Source organism: Pseudozyma flocculosa, assembly GCF_000417875.1.
Source record: "Pseudozyma flocculosa PF-1 unplaced genomic scaffold scaffold00023, whole genome shotgun sequence".
NCBI classification, from domain to species: domain Eukaryota; kingdom Fungi; phylum Basidiomycota; class Ustilaginomycetes; order Ustilaginales; family Ustilaginaceae; genus Pseudozyma; species Pseudozyma flocculosa.
The window spans coordinates 501,954-513,710 of NW_006920891.1; the positions used below are offsets into that span (position 1 = coordinate 501,954).

At 65.5% G+C, this 11,757-nt stretch overlaps 3 protein-coding genes across 3 annotated transcripts; 2 read left to right on the forward strand and 1 right to left on the reverse strand.

Moving 5' to 3' along the window:
* Positions 1-425: 425 nt before the first annotated feature.
* PFL1_06109 (uncharacterized protein) lies at positions 426-2,630 on the forward strand (the record flags this gene model as incomplete). Its single annotated transcript, XM_007883647.1, has 3 exons — positions 426-936; positions 1,075-1,340; positions 1,467-2,630. The coding sequence occupies 3 exons, from the start codon at positions 426-428 to the stop codon at positions 2,628-2,630; spliced, it is 1,941 nt and encodes a 646-aa protein (XP_007881838.1).
* A 540-nt stretch (positions 2,631-3,170) lies between these two features.
* PFL1_06110 (uncharacterized protein) lies at positions 3,171-5,269 on the reverse strand (the record flags this gene model as incomplete). The annotated part of the gene is made up of 6 exons (XM_007883648.1): positions 3,171-3,406; positions 3,514-3,633; positions 3,759-3,977; positions 4,088-4,265; positions 4,374-4,529; positions 4,643-5,269. The coding sequence occupies 6 exons, from the start codon at positions 5,267-5,269 to the stop codon at positions 3,171-3,173; spliced, it is 1,536 nt and encodes a 511-aa protein (XP_007881839.1).
* Positions 5,270-6,559: 1,290 nt separating this feature from the next.
* On the forward strand, positions 6,560-11,147 carry PFL1_06111 (uncharacterized protein; the record flags this gene model as incomplete). Its single annotated transcript, XM_007883649.1, has 3 exons — positions 6,560-7,014; positions 7,142-7,248; positions 7,969-11,147. The coding sequence occupies 3 exons, from the start codon at positions 6,560-6,562 to the stop codon at positions 11,145-11,147; spliced, it is 3,741 nt and encodes a 1,246-aa protein (XP_007881840.1).
* Between the last annotated feature and the right edge of the window lie 610 nt (positions 11,148-11,757).

An 11,757-nucleotide genomic window follows, 5' to 3' on the forward strand; every position in this document is an offset into this window, starting at 1 on the left:
CGGCACTCGTTTCGCTTTTCCTGCGGCCCATCCCCGCCTTTGCATCGTCCCTCGCCCGCCTCTAGCGCAGCGAGGTCCATTTCCCAAGACTCTCGCTCTCCCAGTCGCATCTACCCACGCCCAGGAACAACCCGCATCGCCCGCCTCCCTCGCCTCGACACCTCCCGGCTCGTACAAGTCGCGCTCACAAACACATTGATCAGCCTGCCGCCAGCCTGTTTCTTATCCACACTACGTTGCCCATCTTCCGCCTCGTTTGCTCAAGCAGTCACCCAGCATGTGAGTCTTTTTCATCCTCGCCGTGGTCATCGAGTCGGCGCGCTCGGGGCGGTCTCGAAGCGAGCGTTCATACAGACCGGGCTCACCCCTGTCCTCCCCCTCGCCGAACGCGTCCTCACTCCAGGTCGGGCGATCGTCCGCCTCCGATGGCCAAGTCGGGCGCCACCCTGTCCGAGAGGATTGCCGCCCTCCAGAGAAAGACGTCAAACCCAGTCCCGTCTCGTTCGGGCGGACTGTCGCCAGGATCCTCGCACGGCTCCTCGTCTGGTCGCCTCAGCCCTGGAGACAGCCCCTCTCGCATGGGCAGCAACGGCTCGTCGAATGCCGTCCGCGACAGGATCGCAAAGTTCCAGGGCAACGACGAGCGGCCACTAGTCCCGCGTAGCTCCTTTGGCGTCGGAGCGCCCAATCCAGAGCTCCTCGGAGGGGCGCGGAGAGGCTACCCCGGCTCAGCCTCCAAAGGATCCGGTGCTTGGGGCGAGGGAGTCCTGCGGCCCCAGATGACGGGCGGCGTGTGGCTCGGCGGAGGGTCGGGAGGCGGCTGGGGCGACCCGGCCACTGCGCCCATGAGGCCTCAGCTCACCGGCGGTGCCTTCCTCAACAGCGGAGGACGGATTCCAAGCTTTGGCTCCAGCTCCGGCAGGATGCAGAGGGGAGGTGAGTGTGCTGCAGCCTTCGCCCGCGTTCAACAGAGGTGATGGGGATGACCGACGTTGCTGTTGGATCACCCACTGACTCCCAAACACCACACACACCCCGCACGTCCCCTCGCCTTTCCCTTCCGCTTCCGCTCAGCGTCGTCCGATGCCATGCCAGGCTCCGGCCGCGATGCCTTTGCAGATCTCGATCCGGACATCGTCTTGACGGGAAGGAACAGGCCAGAGTCGGAAGAAGCGAAGCCCCTCGAGTCGGGCCTGCCATCGCACCAGCCCGTTTCGCCCACGGCAGAAGGCAAAGACGGACTCCCCCAGTTGCCAGATCCCCCCGCAACCGATATCGACCCCGCAAGGGCCAGGCAAGCTCGAGAGGGCCTCCCCGCCACCGATGGATCCTTCCCGACCGTATGTGCAGCCGGCGAGCTGGTCCGCAGCGGGTCAGGTCTAAGCCGCCACCAGGGACAACTGCTGACTTGCCCTCTTCTCTCTGCGTCGCCTCTTTACTGCGCCGATGTGGGCTTTTGGCTTCAGATTCCCGAGTTCCCGACGACGCCCTCGGCGGTGCCCGAAACGCCCAGGAAGTCGAGCAACGGCCAGCTCGGTGTGGCACATGGGACGCCGGACACGTCGATCGAAATCGGCGTGCATGGCCGGTCGCCCGAAGATGTTGAAAAGCTGCGGCGAAAGGCAAAGGATCTCGAGCTCGAGGAGAAGCCGCTCTCGGCCGACCCCGAGGAGCCCTGGGTGCTGCAGCCGAGCAGCCTCGGACCTGGCGGCGAGGTTCCGAAGCCCCTCGACCCCAGCGAGGTTGCGGCCGCCTCTTCGTCTACGCCTGGCGGCACGTCCGACACCGAACCGTGGGTTCAAGGCTACGGCAAGCCGGACGCCGAAGCCGACGCATTGGCAGCCTCTTCGGGTCCAGTCATTCCCGCCGATCCCAGGGCGCCCGGAGACCTTCCGCAGAGGGCGCAGGTTGAGCGGACGTCTTCCGGCAAGGTGGACCCCGCAGACCCCAACGCCCACAAGGTGATGGGCGCAGGGCTGCTCGTGCCGCACGACGAGGTGGCCGAGGCCAAGGCAGAGCAGTCGGGAGCGAGGGCTTCGCAGGACAACGGTCTGGCCGGCATCGGAGCTTCGATGATCAGCGGCAGCGGCAGCGGCAGCGCAGCGAGCAACGAAAACGGGGCATCCTTGGCGTCTGGCCCTGAGCGCCTGCCGAATCCGCCATCGGCCGACTCGAAGTCGACCGGCAACGGCAACGGCATCGGCAACGGCGCTGCGTCAACGTCTGTAGCGGCGGCGGACAGTAGCGCCTCGAATCTGGCTTCGCCGGCGTTTGGCAGCCCGACCAACGAGCGGCCGTCGACTCCAGGCACGCCGCAGAATGGCAGCATCACCGCCACCAACTCCGCCGCTGCGACACCCACCCAATCCTCGTTCACGGCCTCTCCGACGACGAGTCGGCTCCTCTCGCCCGCAGAGAGGGCAAGGCAGGCGGTGGCGGAAGCGAGGTCCAAGGGTAGCGCCAGCGGCGGCAATGGCACGGCCAGCAGCAGCAGCAGCAGCGGCAAGGGCTCGTCGCAGAGGCTGCGCAGGCCACCTCCCGGTACCGTCCTCTCGGCGGCCGACCTCGACGCCAGCGACGACGACTACGAGCCGGGCTGGGCCAGCGTCATTTCGTCGAGCCGCTCCTGAGCCTGGCTTGGCCTACCGGATCACGGGCGCCGCGGGGACCTGCGCGCCGATGATCAAGGGAAATTTGCTGTTGCTAGCCGTCTGCGTGCGTCGACCAGCGCTGAGAAGCAGGTTCGAGTTGAGGTCGGTAGCGCTGCAATCTCATCGTCGCTTGACCTCGTCCTCCGACGCGCGCGGCCACAGGGCACACTGTCCACAGAATCGAGCGTCGGTCTGGATCGGATCGAGTTCGTATCGCATCGCATCGCATCGCGTCACATCGAATCGGATCGAGTAAGCATCGAGAGCTGAGTAGAGAGGAACAAGACCGCCGCATGGCCCCCATGGACCTCGCCTGAGTCGGGATCGAGGGCGTACCCGTCTGCCATCTGCCATCTGTGTGTGTGAGCGTGTGTGTGTGTGTGTGTGTGTGCGCGCGCCATCGAGCGCGGTATTCCATCCTCGAAACCCCATCCCTTTTACGTCTGCACCCCACCGACTCGCTGCTGAAACGGGAAAGGCCAAGGCGCCCGCCGCCCGTCTAGTCGCGCGACGACCTGCCTAGAGCTTGCTCGTGAGGTCCTGAACGTCGAAACCCTCGTAGGCGATCGAATAGACGGCACGGAAGAGCGGGTACTCGTCCACCTTGCCCCTCGCCTTGAGGAACTCGTGCACCTCCCTGGCCGTCTCGGTGCCCTGGAGCTTTTGGCCATTGAGCAGCTCCTTTTCCAGCTGGTCAAATGGCTTACCCGTCTTGACAAAGGCCTCGGCGCACTTTCGGTTGCGTCCTCCCATGCCTGGCGGGAGAGTCGAAGGTGAAGAGAAAAAGGCAGAATGGGGAAAGTCAGAGGCTGGGCTTGACTCGCAGTACGGGGCGAGTCGGTTTCAGCGCGCCGGTACGAACAGGTCGTGATGAGATCCGCGATGCCGGCGCTCGTCTCGGTAAACGTCTCGGGCTTGACTCCTTTGAAGAACTCTTCGCTGAACCGCTTCATCTCCATCAAGCCGATCCGCATGACCGCAGCTAAGGGCGGTACCGGGAGGAGAAGAGGTTAATCACGCACGACGTCAGCGACTGCTGAGGTCTCGACGGAACGGCTACGGGCAACGCCGGCGCAGTTTGGCCCGCTGGCTGCCGGTGACTCTCACCTTTCGCGTTGTCTCCCCACCCCAGGCCATCGGTGAAGCCGGCAGCAATGGCGACGACGTTCTTGAGAGCTCCGCACAGGCTGACGCCCGCCACATCCTCGATCATGCCGACCTTGAAGGTTTTCGTGTCGAAAAGGCGGAAGAAGAGCTCGGCGGACTCGCGGCCACGCTCGCCCTCTCGGTGTCCGATCGTCGTCTCGGAAAACTTGTCCTGGGCCACTGTGGTTCCAAGTCGGGCGCAGCAGGGCAAAGTGAGACGGGTTTCCGAGGTGAACGGTGTCAGGTCAGATCCCATCGCGGCCCGCCTACTCTGAACGCCGGCCGCTCACCTTCGTTGGCGATGTTTGCTCCGCTAAGCGCCGAGCAGTCGACGCCGAGCGCCTCTTCGATGACGTCCGCAAAGATGCGGATGTCGCCGTCCCGCACATCGACGCCCTTGATCATCGAGATGGCGCGCGCCGACGGATCAACCTTGCCCTTGAGTTCTTTGCATACCGAGCCGATGAACTGGCAGAGGGCACAGAAAGGCAGCGGCGCCAGTTCCAGCCAACAAGGTTAGCGATCGCCTTTCCCCCCTTCGTGCCGTGCAGGAGGCTCAGGGCGGCTTGGGCTCACCTGGTGCGGCAGGACAAAGACGAGCAGATGCGCTCCTTGCGCCGCCTCGGTCGCCGATGGCACGGCTCGGACGTGGGCGGGCAGCTTGACGCCAGGCAGGTACTTTGGGTTCTCGTGCTCCTCGTTGATGATCTGCGTCAGCTTCTTGCCCTTGATCTGCGGTCGATGCGTCAATACGGACGGTAGTGTGAGGACCTGCTCAGCCCCGTTTTCTGCCGTACCCTTGAGCCTGCATCGGTGCGCGGATCGTCGCTGCTGCTAGCACTCACCTCCTCCTCGTAGACGTACATCAGGACGTCCTTTTCAAAGACGTCCGAATGCCTCTCTGTGTTGATTCCGGCGATCCTTGCGATTGCGCTTCCCCAGTTTCCGGATCCGATGATGGCGACCTTGAGCTTTTTGGCTGCCGACGGCGACGACGCTGGCGCTGAAGAGCTCGACATGTTGCTGAGCGCGTCGAGAAAGAAGCTGGAGATGGCGCTGTTCTTGGTTTGCGGGTCGGATGCCGGCGTGGAGCTTGACGGGCCAACGGTAGCAGCTGAGGCCAAGTAGCGAGCGGCGATGGACCAGGGAGCGGATCTAGCGGCTGAGATAGCAGTTGGTCGGAGCGGGGTGCGCTTGGTCCAACGAACCGACGAGCAGGGTGGGGGGCGCGGCACGAAGCTGCTGGTACGAGTGATTGCGAGACTGCAAAGGAAGTCGCAACGGGGTTTGAGATGGATCGAAGCGCTTCGGGTCGGACGCAGCAAGGCGGCGGCAGCAGCAGCAGCAGCAGAGGGGAGGGTTGCAAAGATGGACCGTGCGGCGGCGGGAGAAGGAGAAGAAGACGAAGAGCCAAGGGGGCAACGGTAGGCGGAGGCAGCAAGCGTGGCGGCGGTGCGGATGTCGATAGGCATCAAAAGGGGGGGGAGGGTTAGGAGGCAAAGGGGTACGGAGCAGACGCCGGGGAGACAAGAGGATGGTTATATGGCGATGGGGTCCGGGGGGGCGAGGAGGTGGTTGAGTGGCTTGCTTGTCTGGCCAATCGTGTAGGCACAACTTCAAGAATCCAGCCCGGCCACGCTCGGGACGGGTGGAGTGAGAGTCAGGCCGCGCTGTCTGCCTGCTGCTGCCCCAAGCCCGCCTGCCCGCCTGCCAACCCTTTTTTTGGTGGATTTTTTTTGGGTGTTGGGCTGGGCGTTGGTTGGGCCCTGCTTTGGCGTGGCCACCTGCCCCCACGCGCCCAGCCCAGCTTTCTGCGGGCATCGAGAGCGAGGTAGTTGGTGGTGCAGGCAGGCTGGGCCAGGGCCGGGTCATGCCGAATTTCGCCGCCACCTACAGTAGCCTCTTGGGCACATCCCCGTCCCTGGCTGGCAGGTTCCGGCGGGGCGCTCTCTGGCTGCATCCGCGCTGCGGGCTGGCTGTCCCTCGGACGCTGGCGAGGCGCTGCAATGACGATCGCCGGGAGCACAGCAAAGCGAAACCCGGCTTCCTCTGGTCACCGGCCACGATGCAAAGACGAAAGCCAGCTGAAAGCCACACACACACACACACACACACACACACACACGACGACGACGTTTCGTTTCGTTGGCTGGTCTGGCCTGGCCGAAAGCTGGCGCCGTATCAAGCAAGCAGGCGGGCGACGAGAGCAGTAGTCCAAGTCGACTCGAGGATCGGCCCGATGACGACCCGTCAGTTGGCCCGTGAAATGGGCCAGACGGGCCAGGTAGGGGTCAGTCAGGCCCCAGCTGGCCAGCAGCAAGCAGGCCAGGCCAGACGCTCCGGCAGAACTTCGAGTGGCCAGAGGCAGGCAGGCCTGTCACGTCCGACCCGTCTTCAGCCAGCCCGGCCAGGCCAGGCTGGCAGCCCTCTATGTCTCTCTCGGCCGGTCGAGCTGGCTTCACCTAGGCCAGCCAAGGCTGGCCTGGCCCTAGCTACCCCGCCCTTGCGACGCGCGCGCGACCCTGACTGCCTGACGAAAATTCCAGAGTGGGGGGGGGCAGGCGGCAAAGCCTCAGCAGCTGCATCCGCCTCCACCATCTCCATCTCCACCACCACCACCACCACCACCACCTGCTCTCTCCCCTTCCGCCACAGCACCAGAGTGTGCGCGCCCTCAGAGCGCTTCTCGCCAAGGCGAGCACTTCAACACCTCCCAAGACAGCAAACATCCCCCACACGCGGAGCACGCTGCAACACAAGCCATGACCACCGCAACAGCCGCATCCGCTTCCGCGGCCCCTGCAGCGTCAGCCTCGCCCGAAGCTGGCCTCGACAACCATACGGAGCCTTTGCCCTCGGCCGACGGTCCCCGGAGGGGAAGCCGCGTCAAGAAGCCCACCCGCCGAGCTTTGGGCCAAGACGCGCCGCAAGCGAGCACCGTCGCATCCAGCGACGACCCCGCAGCCAGGCCCACTCGTCGCAGCTCGAGGATCAAGCATCCGGAGCCTCAAGAGCCATCGAAAGACGCCAACGACGGACAAGGTAAGAGCGCGCCCAAACCCACAAAGCAAGCGCAGGATGGTGCCGCATCTGTGCCCGCGGGCGGCGACGAGGACCAGGATGACCAAGATGACGACGCCGACGACGCCGTCTACTGCATCTGCAAAGGCAAGGACGACGGGACCCCGATGATCTCCTGCGAAGGCTGCCACGACTGGTGAGTCGCCTCACGGCCGAAGGCGTGTGGGTCCGCCCCATGCGATTCCATTGCGCCTTCCTCTGACACGCCGCCGAGATACCCTCATCCCTTGCCGTCCCGTTCCGGCACGGTCCCGCCCGTCCAGGTTTCATTTCAGCTGCGTCAAGCTGACAAAGAGGGCGGCTCGCAACCTGTCCGAGTATCTCTGCCCGTCGTGCCTAGAGAGCGGCCGCGGCTCCAAAGACGATCAAGGTAAGTTCGACGCCCCGCTCAAGATCCGCACCGCCTCGTCGCGTGCTGCGTCTTCCTCCTCTGCGGTGGACCTGCTGCTCGTGCTGGCGAGCGCCGCTCTTCGTACCTGCTTGCCATGTCCGCGAATCCAAACAAAAGACGAAAAAGCCTCCGTGATGAAGCGTTTCCCCCGTAGCCCCACGCGTATGATGTCTTGTAGCGCCGCGCCCCCGGTGTCGTCGCCAGACTGCGACCGGCCGCGCGTGACGTTGTTCGCATCGCACATCGGAGCCGCCGCTTGCTCCCTTTGGCGCGCAGCGGTGCCGGCGCTGGTCGCAAGCTTGGCGGCTGCGAGCCCCGCCTCAAATCGTGCAGTCCGACTCGAGGCCTTCTGGCGGCCGGACCCCAACCACGCCTGGTGCCATCCTCTGCGGAAGTGCGGTGTTGTCGCAGCGACGGGGCCCGGCCGAAAGCCTCGAGACGTGCATCGATTGGGTTGGCGAGCCAGCCGATGGACGTGTGCCGAGCACGCCGAGCGGACGGGGCAGCCACGAGGCAGCCAGCCGGTCGCCCGCGTCGGAAGCGGAAGCGGAGAGGAGTGGCGTTCGGCGCGGCGCAGATGGAGGCGGGGAAAAGAGGCGCCTCGAGCCGCAACTTGTCCGAATGGCACCTGCAGCATCCAACCCGCACCTGCGACCAAGATGCTGATCACTGGACTTCCCCTTTTCTTTCCGTTCACAGGCAACACGGACGGCGCAACCAAGGCGAAGGCCACGGCCGACGATGAGCGCAGCGACGGTCAGCAGAGTCGGGCATCCTCTGCTGAGACGACCGCCGCCGAGTCGAGCGGTGACAGCGGCTCAGAGCACGTTGAGAGCGGGCAGGAGGACGCCGAGGATGAGGAGGACGAGGAGGACGAAGATGGAGGCAGTGGCAAAGCGACCTCGTGCGCGAAGCGAAGCCTGCCACAGTCGTCGAGGACCCCGAAGCGAAGGCGCACCGATAGTGACGCGACTGCAGCTAATCACGTCGACAAAGCCAAGGCTGGACGTCGCCCGTCTGTCACGGCCGCCTCTCCCTCTGAACCGAGACCTCGGCCTGGCCTTTCGGTGGGCAATGCCGTGAAGAGGAAGGACTCGGAGGCAGCTGCTCCCTCGGCGCGACAGAAGTCCTCCAACGGCACCAGCCTCGGCAGCCCCACGCGTCGACCATCCGTCTCGGCGTCCAAGGGCGCCAAGGCGCCTTCGGGCACCAGCAGGAGGAACGCCTCTGGCGGCGCCGCTCCGCGTGCCTCGGGCCTCGACGAGGTCGAAGCTGCCCGCGCTCCGGCCCGCCGCGTCATCACGAGCGTGCTCGAGACAATCTTCACAGACACGTCGCTCGCCCCGATCCAAAATGCAGGCGGCACCATCAGCCTGGACGTCGTCGAGCAGTCCAAATCGCCGGGCGAGCGGGCGCGCGAGTACGCCGAGGCGTTCGAGCAGGAGATGTTCGAGCTCACTGCCGAGCAGTCTGGCTCCACAAAGGCCGTGGGCCAGAAGTACCGCGAGAAGTTCCGCACCTTTCTCTTCAGCCTCAAGGACAGGCAGAACCAGGGCCTGCACCTGCGCATCGCCAGCGGACAGCTGCTTGCCAAGGACCTCGCCCACATGTCCAAAGACGAACTCGCCAACGAGAGCATCCGGCAGGCCACTGAAAAGGCAAAGCAGGAGGCGCTCCACCGCATCACCTTGCTCAAGACAGAGGAAGGCCCTCACCGCAAGATTACGCACAAGGGCGAGATTGAGATCGAGAGCGACACTTTTTCGAGCCAGGATCAAGGCGGCAAATTCGCGCAGGCCCGGACCGAGAACGCCAACGTGGGTGGCCAAGCCGGGGCGGCCATCTCATCAAGCACCGAAGCGTCCACATCCCAGGCGCCAAAGCCACGCTCAGCAAGCACGCCCCAGGTCGAAGCTCCTCAACCTTCTGCATCCGCGTCCGCAGATCACCGGTCCTCGGCATCGCCGCCGTCTGCCAGAGGTGTCGTCGCCAACGTTGCTGGCCTCGAGCAGGATGTAGGCTCCAGCCCAGCGTCCCGAACTCGGGCCCTAAGCGCCACCGTACTGCAGTCTCCGACGACCAAGTTCGACTTCTCGAGCGTCTGGAGCGGGTCCGAAAGGGTGCCGTCGGCGGGCATCGCCCACGGTAGCGCCGACGATGCAGCAGGACGGTACGGCCTCGATGGAGCCGACGACGGCGCCATCGACGTCTTCCAGCCCGACTTCCCTCCCGAGGTGAATCTGTCCCAGGGCGACGGATCGCCGTTCGCGGGCGATCCAGGCGGCGCTGCAGGAGACGCCGACGACTTCATCGACACCTTCCTTGGCGGCGATGAGGATGCCTCTCGGCCTGAAGTCGCGGAGCAGGAATCACGACCGATTCGAGCGGCCAAGACCCCCGAGGCCGATCCGCCGAGCGCATGGATGCACCGCTACCGCCCCGTGATCTGGGCGGGTTCGATGGTGTTGCCCGATGTGGGCTACTTTTGCGGCCTCGCCCGCCAGGTTGCTGGACAGGACGTCGTGGGGCAGCCCTGGGTGTGGCCCTACTTTTTCCCGACGAGTCAAAGCGTAATCGAGGGTCGCTTGCCCTCCAAGATGGCGGCCGACTATCTGATGCAGGTGCGGACCTCGGCCAAGACCAGGATCATCGTCTTCACTCTGGAGGCCAACTTTGATCCGATCGCCGTGGCGCCCGCCGGCGCCGAAGCCGTCCACAGCGAGGCAGCCAACACGGCCGCATTTGCAAAGGTTGTGGAGCACTTCAAGTCGCTGGACCGCTGGGGCGTGCTGCACAAGTCGACGCGGGCCCGCGATAGCGGGATCCTAAAGGACGTCTACCTCGTGCCACTCCAGCGAGAAGATCCGGTGCCTCTCTGGCTGGACCTCGTCGAGTCCGACGCCCTGGGTCCGGACTGGGCGCAGCGCCGGGATCGCGATCTCTTCCTCATCCCCATCGTCGTGTACGCGGGCGCGATCGAGCACGAGGCGCAAAGGCTGGCGAGGGGCAAGCGCAGGTCGGTGACTCAACCCGAGCGCGAGGCCAGCATCGATGCGCAGGCGGGGCGCTCCGCATCCAGCAGCGCTACGCCGGTGGCGCCGGCAGCTCTGGCAGCGGCTTCCCTTCCGCCGAGCCTGGCGCAGCCGGCGCCGCCCGAGGCTGGGATCACTACCACGGCCCTCCAAGATCTGCTACGATCGATCAGCAAATCCACGTCGAGCTTGCTGGAACAGGGACCCACGCCCCCGCATCAGCCAGCGGCCGCCAGCTCGACCAACATGTGGTCGCCGATGCCGGCCCAGCACGCGTCGAACCCCGATGCCACGCCCTGGTCACCCCTCCCGCCGCCGCCGGGCCCCGCCCCTCGGCCGCCACCATTCCTAGAGAAGGTCGGGGACAGCCGCGGCGGCAACAGTCCGTCTCAGGTTGCTTCTGGCCCCGCCGGAGGCGGTTACGATCCTCACACGGGCTGGGCGGCCAATCCGACGGCGCCTCCAAGTGCTGAAGGACCGCCACACCGAGGCTGGTCTGGCGCCCCGCAGGCAAGCCAGTACGGCCCCTACGGCGGGGGCGCCGGCCAAGAGGGGCCTGCCACTTCTGCGCGGTGGAATCCTGGCTTCGCCGGCCAGGCGCCTCCGCCACCTCCGGCTGCGATGGGCTATCACGGTCCGTCGGCGCCCGCATACCCGCCGCCGGGGTCTGGCACGCACGGCCCACCCTACGGTGGCCCCGATAGCCGGGGCGCGCATGGTCCTCCTCCCGCTGGGTGGACGGGTCAGCCTGCGGTCGGTGGCTCGCCCTATGGTGCCCATGGCCGCGGCGACCAGCCGTCGCGAGGCGTTGGAGGGGGCTGGGGCCGCGGCTGCGGCCGATTCTGAAGCTTGCGCCATGCCAGCTGGATGGCGGAGCAAAGCAGCAATGCTTGTTTCCATCACGTCTTCGTATCGGCGTTCTAAGTTCGCCGTGACGCAGCATATGGTGCGCTCCGACACAGGCTCATGTCATGGTTCCTCGATCCCGATCTGTACTTCTACCGTTCCGACCGACTGCGCACTTGCTGCCCTAGCCGTCGAAGGCCCCGTTGCATCTCGAGCGGGGCTTTGGGTCGCAGGGCTCAGCCAACACCAAAGCTGCCGCAGCGACACCGGCTGTGCTAGCAAGCATTGCCTCGCTGCCGCGTCGTGATGAATTGAGCCAGGATGCACTCTGCTACGAGAGGTGCGCGAAGTACGTGGTATCGTGTCCAGGACGCGTGGGTGCTGTTGCTGGCTGGCTGGCCCCGCCCGAATGCCGGCTGACGTACGGGAGAGGCGCACCGCAGATGGCTGGCAAAGGAAGAAAAAAAAGTTTTGCAAGGGGGCCGGCCGGCCAGGCTGGGCGGGAAGAAAGCCCGCCTGCCCGGATCTTGCCTGCCTGGCCTTGGCCTGCCAGTCCCGACTTTGCAACGATCGGGGAAAGCCTGGCGGCTGACCCACAACTCGAGCTCCA